The 14542-nt window shown below is 43.7% G+C and overlaps 1 protein-coding gene across 2 annotated transcripts in view; it reads right to left on the bottom strand.

The window, feature by feature from the left end:
• The window catches only part of DOCK1 (dedicator of cytokinesis 1), a 320534-nt gene that overhangs the window by 29225 nt on the left and 276767 nt on the right, over positions 1-14542 (bottom strand). For both annotated transcript variants that reach the window (XM_065672474.1, XM_065672475.1), the window contains exons 45-48: positions 13166-13342; positions 11775-11858; positions 4797-4934; positions 1227-1372 (exon numbers count right to left, since the gene is read on the bottom strand). In XM_065672474.1, coding sequence (XP_065528546.1) covers positions 1227-1372; positions 4797-4934; positions 11775-11858; positions 13166-13342 — 545 coding nt within the window. The remainder of the gene's footprint in view (positions 1-1226; positions 1373-4796; positions 4935-11774; positions 11859-13165; positions 13343-14542) is intronic.

Below are 14542 nucleotides of genomic sequence, written 5' to 3'. Positions count from 1 at the left end.
CGTAAGCAGCTTTTCCTCTGGCAGCAGAAGTGAGCAGAATCGACTGCGCAGGTAGCTAATCCCTTCCTTCGCCCAGGATCCACCTGTTTTACCAAGACAGGGCTGGCTGAACACACGTCTCATCACTGACTTTGGACAACAGCACTCTGAGCTATTACACTTGTGATACTTTAAAAGGGGATCATTTATCTCCTGCTTGTTTGGGGTTTTTAGTTTGAATGCCTAGGGGATTTTGTTTAACTTTGTTATAGAATCATAGAATAGTTAGGGTTGGAAAGGACCTCAAGATCATCCAGTTCCAACCCCCCTGCCATGGGCAGGGACACCTCACACTAAACCATCCCACACAAGGCTTCATCCAACCTGGCCTTGAACACTGCCAGGGATGGAGCACTCACAACCCCCCTGGGCAACCCATTCCAGTGCCTCACCACCCTAACAGGAAAGAATTTCCTCCTTAGATCCAATCTAATCTTCCCCTGTTTCAGTTTGAACCCGTTACCCCTTGTCCTGTCACTACAGTCCCTGATGAAGAGTCCCTCCCCAGCATCCCTATAGGCCCCTTCAGGTACTGGAAGGCTGCTCTGAGGTCCCCACGCAGCCTTCTCTTCTCCAGGCTGAACAGCCCCAACTTCCTCAGCCTGTCTTCATACAGGAGGTGCTCCAGCCCCTGATCATCCTCGTGGCCTCCTCTGGACTTGTTCCAGCAGTTCCATGTCCTTTTTATGTTGAGGACACCAGAACTGCACACAATGCTCCAAGTGAGGTCTCACAAGAGCAGAGTAGAGGGGAAGGATCACCTCCTTCGACCAAGGAAAGCATTACATTAATGGTTAAAAAAGGGACAAAGAATATAACTGCAGATAAATGTCTGTATAGTTTGTTTTTTTTTAGCCAAGGCTGACTTAAAAGCACCATGCCTACCCCACACTAGCTAGCAGTGTGTCACATAGTGTGACACATTGTTGTGTCACATCAGTGTTTGTGGGATACGATCATGGACCAAGTCTAGAATAAAATACACTGGGAAAAGGCCCAACCAAAACACCCCACAGTTTCTTATGAGAGAAAAGCACTATCCTGCTGCCACACAGGAGGAGTCAGTAGGATCGGAAAGAGTAACACTGAGATCTGCAGTGGGGTGGTGATGATCCTCAAATCCTACCAATGTGCACACTAAACAGTGCGTTACAGAGATAAGACCTGAATGGCTATTTCTTACTCACCCATCCGAGCCAGGTCGAGAAGGTGTGCTGTCAGAGGAGATGGAAGACACTGATGCAACAGAGAGGGGCCTTGAAGATGATGGCATCGTGAAGGATCTCACCATAGACCGTGGCCGGCTGCCTCGTCTGTCATCCAGACTTGAAAGCTGCAATGAAGAAACACAAGATCTTACTTCTTAAATCACAGTAGAGCTGACATCTGGTTACCAAAAGTAACGTGGAGATGTTCCATGGCTTTTCTTCTATGTAGAGTTTGAGATGATTTAATTATTCATTGTGTTTAACAACAAAGGAACAAATGCTAAAGAAAATCCATTTAAAGGACTAGGAAGAAATATGTAGGTCCTCATAGGCACGTGTATAACTTTAATCATATTCCAATAATTCCTTTGTTTCAATGGTATTTACACGTTTTTCTTACATCTGGGCTTTGAAAAGGAGCTTTCTACAAATAACTTTGTTTTTCATCCATCTTCACATCTGAATTCACTGCCCTGTCGGTATATTTAAATGAAATGGAGCTTAAAAAAGAAAAAGAGAAAGAAAGATACTCAAAAGAAATGTGAAGAGAGCCAATTTACGGAGTGACATCGAGGTGAAGAAGGAAATCTATGAAAGGATTTTTATGCTGTTTCAGACAACTTCAGAGTTCTGAATATTTATGCAAGCTTTGTTAGTCATTAATAACTGGTATATGCATAAAATAATTGAACTTTTTCAGTCAACAAATAAGAAGCTCATGCTGTTTAATTACAGGTATATTTTCCACCCTGTCAGCTACTGGTAAATTGGCCTTGTACAAGGAAGACAGAAGCGATAAAAGTCCATCAATCCTGACAATTCTTACTGGTGGGTAGAATGAAATTAGAAAGATAACACCACCTGAGTATGACTTTCCAGTGAAAGTCATACTTCATTGAAATGACTGACACACCAGTATCATTAATGTCAATTATTCCTGCTCTCCTTGGGAATAAATTGCGATTAGAACTTTTCTCCTCTTAAATATATTGCCAAGATGGGATTTGAAGGGCTACAAACAGAACACCGCTTACAGGGGTACCATAAAGGCTCACACATTCCCCATAAGATCTTACTGTTCCCATTAAAAAAGTCATCACTATAGACAAAAGTGAAAATTAATCTCTGAAAGAAGGCCTGTCATAAAATACAGCAGGATACTTCACTGACATACACTATGGCATACACTATTCCACTGAGGTTTTGGGAACTCAGAGAACATCACTTGGCACTTCTTTGCTGTCCTGCCTGCTGCAGCATCTTTCTTGCCAACGCCTTAGCCCAGGATGCTCTGTATCTCGTAGAATCCTGTAATGGTTTGTGTTGGAAGGGACCTTAAAGCTCATCCAGCCCCAACCCATGTCACGGACAGGGACCCCTTCCACTGGAGCAGCTTGCTCCAAGCCCCTGTGTCCAACCTGGCCTTGAGCACTGCCAGGGATGGGGCAGCCACAGCTTCTCTGGGCAACTCACTGTGCAGAAAGCAGAAGTTCCCTCCCTCACTGTATCCTGCACCATCCATTCCTGAGAATAAACTTCTGTGGGATTTTCCATAGACAATTTGGAACCAAATTCACATCCTGTTTACATTGATGTGATTGACATAACATCCATAAACTCAGTGACATGTGCCCATTAGTGACCATAACCAGAACTGGATGAGGAGGGTGCTGTGTGAAGGCACGTCTCGATTGCTTCACTCTTCTTAGATCAGTTTAGTGACTGCTTCTCATTTAGGGGCAGAAGTAACAGTGAAGAACTTCTAATGGGTATAATTTTCCGCTTTTCTATTTCTTAATCATTTATTTCTTAATTTATTAAGGGCTGGATTGTGATGGAGCTCCCTTTTGATATTCTTGCCTTGGAAGGTTTAAGGATAGGAAGGCAGGAAGGGCATTAAAAGGGTGCAAAGGTTGTCTGTGACATCCCTGTGCAGCTGTGCTTTAGACACTGCTTTCACACAATAGGTGAAAACCACAACTGCAGATGTTTTTAGCCTCATGGCTGCAGAAGGTAACCTTCAACATCCGAGCCCATGAAGTACTGTCTGTCTCAGTATGCATGTGAATTGACACAGCATCTCCAAAAATGATGATCCAACCCCAATTGGGGCAAACATGCAATTTAGCCTTCTCATGAGGAAGCCACCACACACTAGATCATCTTCAATGTCCCTTCCAACACAAACCAATCTGTGTTTCTACGATTCCAAGTTCAGCAGCAAAGGGGGGATGCCAGAACTTCCTGGCACTTCCAATGTGCCAAGGGCAGGCTTACAGCCACCATGCACCCTGTGGAGCCATCCTCCTGCCCGCAAGAGTGGGGTGAATGGAGTGTCCCTGTGCTGAGGTGGGGGGACCTGCAGAGCCGTAAGGCAGGAGAGGATCCACAACTCACCATCACAGGACAGATGGAGGAAGCCAGCTGTCTGCCAAGTCATCCTAGTGCTGTACCACATACCTCTGTGGTAAGAGGACAGATGGGTCATTTCTCATAAATCTGTGTGCTTTATTTTCTGGAGCAGTGGGAAGAGATGCACAGCACATGCAGGTTTCAAATGCTGCTGTCATTCCACAAAAAAACCTAAAGGTTATAGCACTTTCACACCACTGCTGTCACAGCTTCCAGCAGAGAGTGAAAAAGCTCATTGTGGCAGCCTTGAGTATATTCTTAGGACACCAACTCCACGTCGCCAGTCCTAGAGCTACTCTAACCATTAAGGGTGCTGAGGCGCTGGCACAGGGTGCCCAGAGAAGCTGTGGCTGCCCCATCCCTGGCAGTGCTCAAGGCCAGGTTGGACACAGGGGCTTGGAGCAAGCTGCTCCAGTGGAAGGGGTCCCTGCCCATGGCAGGGGTTGGAGCTGGATGAGCTTTAAGGTCCCTTCCAACACAAACCAGGCTGGGATTCTATGAATTACGCAGCTGTATGCTGGCTTTTGGCCTTCCTCCCTCATGGCTAACACTCAAATGCAAACCAGATCTCCACTGGAAAAGCCACCAAATACTTGGTTGTGCCTTAAAGACGAAGCAGCAACTGAAACCAGCTTGTTGGAATGGCAAAAGCAGGAATTCCAGCACTATGAAATCCCATTAAGTAGCAGCTATCTTATTACTGCCCGCTTGCACTTAGGGTGGTACCAGAGTATTTAAGGCTGCATGAAACTATAGAGCAGCATAGTCCTCAAGTGTCAAAAGGAATTACGTCTATGGAAAGTGACATTCAGCTATAGGAAAAACATGCTATAATGGCAATTTTATTTTACTTTGATTTTTTAAACCCATTTCCTTAAAAACTGAAGAATTATCTTGACTTCAGGCAATTTAGGAACTGTTCCCATGCTGGGAAATGAAAGCACTAAGGTTTTCTGAGCATCTTTAATAGCATCCACTCAGTATTTAATAATCTGATGACCACTGAGAACAAGCAGGCAATACGGCATCAACCCTGCTTTTGTCATCAGTGGGAATTATAATAGAGAAATAGACAACTGCCTGGAATTTAAGGGAATTCCGCATATCTAGGAAATATAAAGGTAGCAGATAACTTACAACAGCGCGGACCCCGTACTGCTTTTCCACTTTGTCTTTCAGTTGCCTGAAGCAAGCCTCCATCCGCTCATGGAATGGCCGCAGCGCCTCCGTCACCTTCTCCCCATGAATCCGGATGCCTTCCGCCAGGAATGGGATCTGGAAAGCAGAGTTATGCTGCATCAGTCTGCCTGGTCCTTCCCAATGGAAGAGTTAGGGCGAGACTCCCAAGTATGTTGCAAGAGGGGCGAAAGAGCTCATATAATAATAAGAATAATAATGATGATAATGACAATAATGATAATAACAACAACAATAACATCATCAACAACAACAATCATGAGACTTGTTCAGGCTGGAGAAGAGAAGGCTCCTGAAGGGGAGACCTGAGAGCAGCTCCAGTGCCTGAAGGGGCTGCAGGGAACCTGGAGAGGGGCTTGGGACAAGGGCCTGTAGGGACAGGCCAAGGGGAATGGCTTGAACCTGCCCGAGGGGAGACTGAGCTGAGCTCTTAGGCAGAAGCTCTTCCCTGGGAGGGTGCTGAGGCGCTGGCACAGGGTGCCCAGAGAAGCTGTGGCTGCCCCATCCCTGGCAGTGCTCAAGGCCAGGTTGGACACAGGGGCTTGGAGCAAGCTGCTCCAGTGGAAGGGGTCCCTGCCCGTGGCAGGGGTTGGAACTGGATGAGCTTTAAGGTCCCTTCCATCCCAAACCATTCTATGTGTCTATGATTCTATGATCACCATAATTCATTAGCTATGAATCATAACATAGTAAAAAAAGAATCTAAAAACCTGTGATAAATGATTTCCTTTTTCCTCTGTTAACTAAAGTCCTTTAAAATGAATACACCCATAGCTCTGCCCTGTAATCACACGCTGGAGACACAGCTGAATTTATCAGACAGCACAAACATTCCTGTGATGTTATATTCACAGGCCCCCATACACACTGCACTTCCAAATGGCAAACTGATGAATGCTGACTTTCACAGTGGGTTATTAATACCAGTCCTTTCCCTGCTTCGTGAGGATATAACCTTAAAGGAGAAAATACTTGCATGCTTTGTTTAATAAATCCTATTTATATAACTGGTAATGGTCTACATCCTCTGACATGTATATATTGCAGAGCAGTATTTATTAATAAAACACATAGGTTTATGCACTACCCGTTTCTCCTTAGAAAAACCCTTTTATTTTCTTTGGGAGCAAAACAGAGGAGAATAAAATTAAATTAATTCTCTGTTGTAACTGAAAATAATCATTTATCTTGGAGGCTTCTGTCACAGCATATCCCTGCCAACAGAGGATTATAGAATTAGTTCATAGTGTGGAGGTGTAGCTGACCTTTTAAAATGGTTTAAGAGAGACATTTTCATTCCCACAGCCATCCAGACACACCATTAGAGTTTGCTACCTCCAGCTTAGGAAAAATATTTCCTCTTCCAGGTCTGCTTCAGCCCACACAGTGCTCTGATTCTAACTTGGATCTTCTCTGCAGCAATCAAGCTAAGAGACTGCTTCTTCATAATTCATAATTAAATCATAATACTGATTAAAACCAGATCTTTCTAATAGGGCTGAGCAGCAATCAGAAGGAGCAGCATTATTAGTAAGAATAATAAATACACAGGTGAATTACAGATGAACAAACTCGAGCAATCTTACCTAGAGAATTCTCCATGATTTGGCATCCTTTAAATGGACACAGACTCTCTTAAAAGACTATAAAGTAAGAATTATGACAGATTGTTTTGACTGCAGCCACTTTCCAAACTGAAGGTGCCAAGGAGGGTTTCAAGGAGGGTTGATCATAGAATCATAGAATAGTTAGGGTTGAAAAGGACCTCAAGATCATCCACTTCCAACCCCCCTGCCATGGGCAGGGACACCTCACACTAAACCATCCCACCCAAGCCTCTGTCCAACCTGGCCTTGAACACTGCCAGGGATGGAGCACTCACAACCTCCCTGGGCAACCAGTTCCAGTGCCTCACCACCCTTACAGTAAAGAACATCTGCCTTATATCCAATCTAAACTTCCCCTGTTTCAGTTTGAACCCGTTACCCCTTGTCCTGTCACTACAGTCCCTGATGAAGAGTCCCTCCCCAGCATCCCTATAGGCCCCCTTCAGGTACTGGAAGGCTGCTCTGAGGTCCCCACGCAGCCTTCTCTTCTCCAGGCTGAACAGCCCCAACTTCCTCAGCCTGTCTTCATACAGGAGGTGCTCCAGTCCCCTGATCATCCTCGTGGCCTCCTCTGGACTTGTTCCAGCAGTTCCATGTCCTTTTTATGTTGAGGACACCAGAACTGCACACAATGCTCCAGGTGAGGTCTCACAAGAGCAGAGCAGAGGGGCAGGATCACCTCCTTTGCCCTGCTGGTCACGCTCCTTTGGATGCAGCCCAGGATCCGGTTGGTTTCTGGGCTGCGAGCGCACACTGCAGCCGGCTCATGTTCATTTGCTCATCGACCAGCACCCCCACGTCCTTCTCTGCAGGGCCGCTCTGAATCTCTTCTTTGCCCAGTCTGTAGCTGTGCCTGGGATTGCTCCGACCCCGGTGTAGGAGAGTTGATGGCCAAGTCTGCTGGAGTGAGTGTAGGTTTGGAGAACAGGAGCACCTAAAGGCTGGTGGCCAACTGGAAATGTTGAGTCAAGGGACTGAGATACAGGCAAGAGGAGGCACCCAGCTATGAGGGAATCAAAGCAGACCAGAGCCCATAGAAGAAGAAGAAAGTGAGGTGTTCCTGCCCATGGCAGGGGGGTTGGAACTAGATGACCTCGAGGTCCTTTCCAACCCTCACTATTCTATGATTCTAAAGACTTGTTATTCCTTAACAGAAGCTGAACTTAATAAACTTCCCATGGCTTTGGTACAGAACTTCTGTGAGATTTCTGAGTCAGGATGTTTGGTCTCCCTATCCAAGGCCACTTAAGCCTTTAAACATTTATCAAGTGCAGAAAGAAATTACCTTCAGACTGTCTTACTACTTCTGCTTCACCTTCTATTAACTTCAGAGTCCTTCCCACATCTCTTTTCCTGACACTGGCACAAGGAAATGTGGTGATGAGTGACACTGACTTTTAAACCTTTATGAATCTGTGTCAGATGCAGAGACAGAGGCAGAATTTCACCACATTCATAGAGTAGAATCATAGAATCAACTGAGTTGGAAAAGACCTTTAAGATCATCGAGTCCAACTATTAGCTCAGCACCGTCAAGCCCACCACTAAACCAATGCACTGGGATAGATATCACAACATCACTACGATATTCTGAATTCATTTGGGTATGAAGCAATGTGTGTGGGGGGTTTGATTTTGGCTCTATTGCAAAAGACTCTACAGGTCACCCTCACCTTTGGAGAAGTGGATGAAGAAGCAAAGTAGCTGAGCTAGAAATGCACGAGCTACATGAGAAAGGAAACCAGCTCAAGATAAGACTTATTTTATCCTTCTAATCTTTGTTGATTTTAAAGTTTTATGAAGTTCCACTGCAAATTAAAATTAATGCCTGATTTTGGTCTTTTTCTTTTAAAATATCTTCATCAGCTTGGCTGAAATAAAAAAGTGACACGGATTTCAATTATTAAAATTGATCTTATAGCCTCAATATTAAAAGAAAGTCTTTCATAATAATGGTATAAAATATGATGATAAAGGCTTCATTTGGTATGCTGCGATTCAGCTGTATGGTACATACTACTTTTGGTATGCTGCAAATGCATAAGCTAAACAGAGTGATTGATGCCATCAAATATTCATCTTGCTACCATAATTTCAATCAATGCTTTCATTATCTTCATGATAAAAGAAAAGATCTTGGACTGAAGTTGTTCCATGGAAATCTTTTGTTTCCTGAGTCAGAAAAGCAAAAAAGATGGACAAAAATGGAGATTGCTTTACTAATGATATTTATTTCATGAAGCTGTGCACTTGGAGTTCACAGGAATTATAAAGGGATAATATCCTGAAGAGCATGAATTCCATAGCACAGTGGAGAGAAAGGTAAGGTAAGGGGATAGGAAAAGAATCAAATTTAACTAGCCAGCTGATAACACGATTGTCAGGCTACTATTTCATATATCCAGATTGATTTATACAGCATAAAGCAAATCTCCATGTGATTACAAAACTCCAAGCCCCACATTATTGAAAGATGAAAACTCATTTTTGCATTCAATCACTGTCAAGGCTGTGATGAATTCAGACCAGTGCCTCACTCCGGAAAGTTTCCATAACAATTCCCTCTCCTGACACCAGCCAATCTGGTAGGCAGCTCCCCACTTAATGCAGCCTGTGCTTGGAAAACTGAAATTAGGTGAGGGGAGGTTTAAGTCTTAGGATAAATGGAATGTATATGAAATATGTAATGTAATTGAAAAGCGCTGATTTCCACTGTGAAATTGCTACACCCTTTCTGAAACAACTTTTCAGCTATAAAAAGTAGATTTTGATTCCTTTTCTCTATTTTTCTGGTTCCCATTGTTTGGAACTCCAGGAGTGATGGGGAATTATCATACAATCCCAGACTGGTTTGGGTTGGAAGGGACTTTAAAGCTCAAGCAGTTCTAACCCCCTGCCATGGGCAGGGACACCTTCCACTAGAGCAGCTTGCTCCAAGCCCCATCCAACCTGGCCTTGAACACTGCCAGGAATAGGGTGTATTTAATTATATATTGAAAACCACTGAATAATTAAAACAGGACCTGATTAGCTGCCATACATATTTTCAAATACTAATACTACTTTAATACATAAATGTCACCAAAGTGAATCTTTGCTGAGGGAAAGTGTGTTTGTAATTCATTTGAAGTATTGCTATCAGAGGCAAAGGCATGGGGCTGACATGAAGTCTTCTGGGATCAAATTATTTTCCTCTATAAAACTTAAAGCTCCTAAAATCTAATCTCCCGTAAAAGCTCACAAGGAAATAAATAAATACATAAGTTTTTTGCAGGCCAAAAGAGTTTTTATTCAGTTATAGCTTTATGGTCTTCAGGGGATTTTTTCCTTAAATTCAGTATCTTTGGTTCTACTACCTCTGAGATTGAATCCTATAGAAATGTAAATTATTCCCTTTATAATAAAGATAAACTGAATGTAAAAAGACAACGATGCGCTCTGTTCTTCTGTGGGAAAAACACTTCCAAGCATATTGGTATTGTTTTAGTGGTCATAAAATTACCTTGAGACCACTGGAAAATGTCCAGTATATGACTATGGAACAAAAAATGGAACTGTTTCTTATTTGCCCTGGAAAATCTCCTTTGGTACATGTAAAGCAGTTCTTCATGTAGGACTGTTCCTGCTTTGTCTCAGGCACAGGGCTGGAAACCTGGGTTCCAATCCCAGTTCAGGTAATACTGCCTGTATCATCTTACATTTAAATGATTTCTCCTCTAAAACACTGTCATAAAAATACCAGGTAATTTCAAATGCTTTATGAATCATAAGTATTCTTGTTCCATGTTAAGGTATAGAGAAAACAAGCCAAAAGTTTCATAACATCTAAAATGAACTTACTAAGTATTTTGCATGGAAGCTAAGTTTTGCAACTCTCACATTGAATATTCTGTGCTAAAAGGTACCGGGAGTATGGACAGAAAGGTTAATAAATGGAAGATATGTTGTTTGAAGAAAGAAGCGGATATGAGAAAAAATACTGTCCCAGTGTGTGCAAGCAGGGGAGGGACTGAGGGTTAGGGATTTCTTCTTACTGCCGGAGAAGAGTTTCTGAAATCAGCCTTAGAAAATTCAAATGCAAAACTAAACTACCAGTAACACCAACCAACATCATTACAAAGTATTTTCTGAGCTGATCTAGATGGGGTATTTCCACTGTATTATGGTTACAAAAAGAAAGTAAGAAAGAAAAGAGGTTGATTATAGAATCACAGAATCATAGAATAGTTTGGGTTGGAAAGGACCTCAAGATCATCCAGTTCCAACCCCCCTGCCATGGGCACGGACACCTCACACTAAACCATCCCACACAAGGCTTCATCCAACCTGGCCTTGAACACTGCCAGGGATGGAGCACTCACAACCTCCCTGGGCAACCCATTCCAGTGCCTCAGCACCCTAACAGGAAAGAATTTCCTCCTTAGATCCAATCTAAACTTCCCCTGTTTCAGTTTGAACCCGTTACCCCTTGTCCTGTCACTACAGTCCCTGACGAAGAGTCCCTCCCCAGCATCCCTATAGGCCCCCTTCAGGTACTGGAAGGCTGCTCTGAGGTCTCCACGCAGCCTTCTCTTCTCCAGGCTGAACAGCCCCAACTTCCTCAGCCTGTCTCCATACGGGAGGTGCTCCAGTCCCTGATCATCCTCGTGGCCTCCTCTGGACTTGTTCCAGCAGTTCCATGTCCTTTTTATGTTGAGGACACCAGAACTGCACACAGTGCTCCAGGTGAGGTCTCACAAGAGCAGAGCAGAGGGGCAGGATCACCTCCTTCGCCCTGCTGGTCACGCTCCTTTGGATGCAGCCCAGGATACGGTTGGTTTCTGGGCTGTGAGCGCACACTGCAGCCGGCCCATGTTCATTTTCTCATCGACCAGCACCCCCAAGACCTTCTCTGCAGGGCCGCTCTGAATCTCTTCTTTGCCCAGTCTGTAGCTGTGCCTGGGATTGCTCCGACCCAGATGTAGGACCCTGCACTTGTCGTGGTTGAACTTCATAAGGTTGACATCAGCCCACCTCACAAGCGTGTCAAGGTCCCTCTGGATGGCATCCCTTCCCTCCAGCGTATCAACCGGACCACACAGCTTGGTGTCATCGGCAAACTTCCTGAGAGCGCACTCAATTGAGGGTTTATCAAAAGACAAATGATGTCGGGTTTGGAAAGATGCACTTTAGCTCAAGTTCCAGCACAGCTTTAAATGGCAATGAAGTGTACAAAGGGTGAATAGTTTAATGCCTGCTTTTTCTCAAAAGTGACACTAAAGTGCCTTTGCACAGCAGTTGAGCCCGACCAACCTGACTGAAAATATCTTACCTGCCAAGCAATCAGATCCTTCAGCTTCTCAATCTTGTCATGATCTTCTGGATGCTCGTGCATATATTTGTCAGTGAAAAAAGCCTGGGTAAGAGACAGAAATGAGAAGTTATTTCAGAGAGTGAATCAACGTCTCCTGCCATGGCAGAATTACCTACAGCAAAGAGAAATTAATCCATCCAAAGGTTCTGCAAAACAATGAGAGCTACAAATACACAGTGAAGATCTAGGAAAGAGATGCACAATTTAACAGTGTTTTAAGATTAAGACATCAGCAAAGTAGGCAGATGAGCACATGGTGATCAAGTTCAAATCTCATGGGCAGAGGACTTGGCACAGCTCTGAAATGGCTTTCTAACAGTTCCAGAAATTATAGTATGTGAAATGGGTGAGAGTTACAGAAGGACATCAACAGATGGATAGAACAACATGTACATCAGCGTGTACATTCTCCATTTATGTTAGGACATGTGTCTTATTTGTGTATGCCAACTTAGTACGACTAATATTCATGGAATCATGGAATCATTTGGGTTGGAAAGGACCTTAAGATCATTCAGTTCCAGCCCCCTGCCACAGGCAGGAACACCTTCCACTACACCAGGCTGTCCCAAGCCCTGTCCAGCCTGGCCTTGAACACTGTCAGGGATAGGGCAGCCGCAGCTTCTCTGGGCAACCTGTGCTACCACCATCACAGTAAAGAATTTCTTCCTTATACCCACCCTAAATATACCCTGTTTAAGTTTGAACCCATCACCCCTTCTCCTATCACTGCAGTTCCACACATATGCACAACATACTAGTAGATACATCGTTTATCATCTCCTGATGTTACTATCTCATCCCATATAACATTAAAAGCTAATGCTGCAAACATGCAGTTAAGATTATTCAGACATATCTGCAAATGACTGCTATCTCAGAGTCTCTGCCATTGGATTCATCCTTTAAAAACTCATCTGTTTGAAAGCAAAGGAGAGAATTGCAATCAGCTACTTTGGTCACTGAAGCTGACCCAGAAAATCTCAGCTCCTACTTCCAAAAGCATGAGAGCCCACACTGGGAATGCTGGCAGTGTCTAACTCTAGTAAGGGATTGTCCACCGTGCCCCTACAGAAGTACTCTTGCTGCTAAACACATCAACTCTTACTTCAAATGTAGAAAGTCAAAAATCCATCCATAAATACCAGAAAGGCACTTAAAATCATGAAATCCTAGAATCAACTAAGTTGGAAAAGACCTTTTAGATGATCGAGTCCAAGCAAAAGTGGTGGGTTTTAAGCAATGTTCTACTAAGTACATATGTGGGGAGACTCACATAGTGTTTATGTACAAATAGAGACACATCTCAAAGAGGTGAAGAGGTGAAGGACAGGCAATTCTGACGTTACCTTCTCATAGTTTGTGAACCCTCCCATGACTGCAGGATCCACGATGCCGTTCAGCAACATCGAGAGCGGGTTGATGGGGAGATTTGGATCATTTAAGTGCTGTTGAACCATATTATTGATCTTATCATTTGTGAGCTGCATGGTTTCTATTGCGTTTTCCAGTGGACTGATTTCAACCTAAAACAAGAACAAAAGGATGCTATAACCAAGAAGCAGGTTTCTGACCTACTACAGAAGTGACTGGCCACCAAAGCACCACAATTAGAAGTATATCAGGGGTTTCAGAACCAAAGGTATTTTAACCAATAATTAACAGAAAGGGTCATTTCAGGCATTGAGATACTTGGGATCTGATTTGATACTATAAGTGGAGATAAGTTAAATGCATTTCACTGCTGTAGGACGGATTACACCTCAGCACAACAGCACAATGTTTAGAAAGGCTCTGAAAAGAACCACGTGAGGTTTTGGGAGGATTACAGAGAACACCAAAGATTACAAGTCAGTGTGTTTTATCAGTGCAAAGAAGATGCAGCTTAACATAGGGAAAGAAATGATAACTTAATGTGGATTTTCTGATGGAAAATGTAATCCTAAGCAGCTCAAAAATCAAGCTGATAATTTTGCTGTGATTATTTTGGTGTATTTGCAAGGAAATGAAGTTTAATATGTTGAAGAGATGACTTCTAAGCCAGCTGCTGTGCTTTTCCCGTGAGGTCACATTTTATTCAACTGAACATTGATACCTGAAAGAAGAAATATTCTTTCTCACATAGCCTGATGAAGGGAGCTCCTCAGATGTCTTTGTGAGGTAAATTAGGGTTTGTGCTGTGTAAAATTTGCTTTATTTTAATTGACTGATCATAGAATTGATCATAGAATTGATCATAGAATCACAGAATCCCAGCCTGGTTTGGGTTGGAAGGGACCTCAAAGCTCCTCCAGTCCCAACCCCTGCCACGGGCAGGGACCCCTTCCACTGGAGCAGCTTGCTCCAAGCCCCTGTGTCCAACCTGGCCTTGAGCACTGCCAGGGATGGGGCAGCCACAGCTTCTCTGGGCACCCTGTGCCAGCGCCTCAGCACCCTCACAGGGAAGAGCTTCTGCCTAAGAGCTCAGCTCAGTCTCCCCTCGGAGAGGTTCAAGCCATTCCCCTTGGCCTGTCCCTACAGGCCCTTGTAAAATCTCCAGCTCTTATTTACAAACTGTGTCCTTCAGAACGACACGTTGGAAAAACAGTATTAAAATATTTAAATATTGCTGAAATGTGTCCCTTTAGTGAATGGGACAAAAATGACTAACTTGCAGCATCCTGGGGCACAGACAGTCCTCACTGGAAGACACGGCTTATTTACATTAAAGAAATGATGTGGTAGGA

This window comes from Lathamus discolor, chromosome 3 (assembly GCF_037157495.1).
Source record: "Lathamus discolor isolate bLatDis1 chromosome 3, bLatDis1.hap1, whole genome shotgun sequence".
In the NCBI taxonomy this organism is placed as follows: Eukaryota; Metazoa; Chordata; class Aves; order Psittaciformes; family Psittacidae; genus Lathamus; species Lathamus discolor.
Note: the sequence above shows the minus strand (reverse complement) of the source record. Positions and strands in the feature narration are given on the sequence as shown.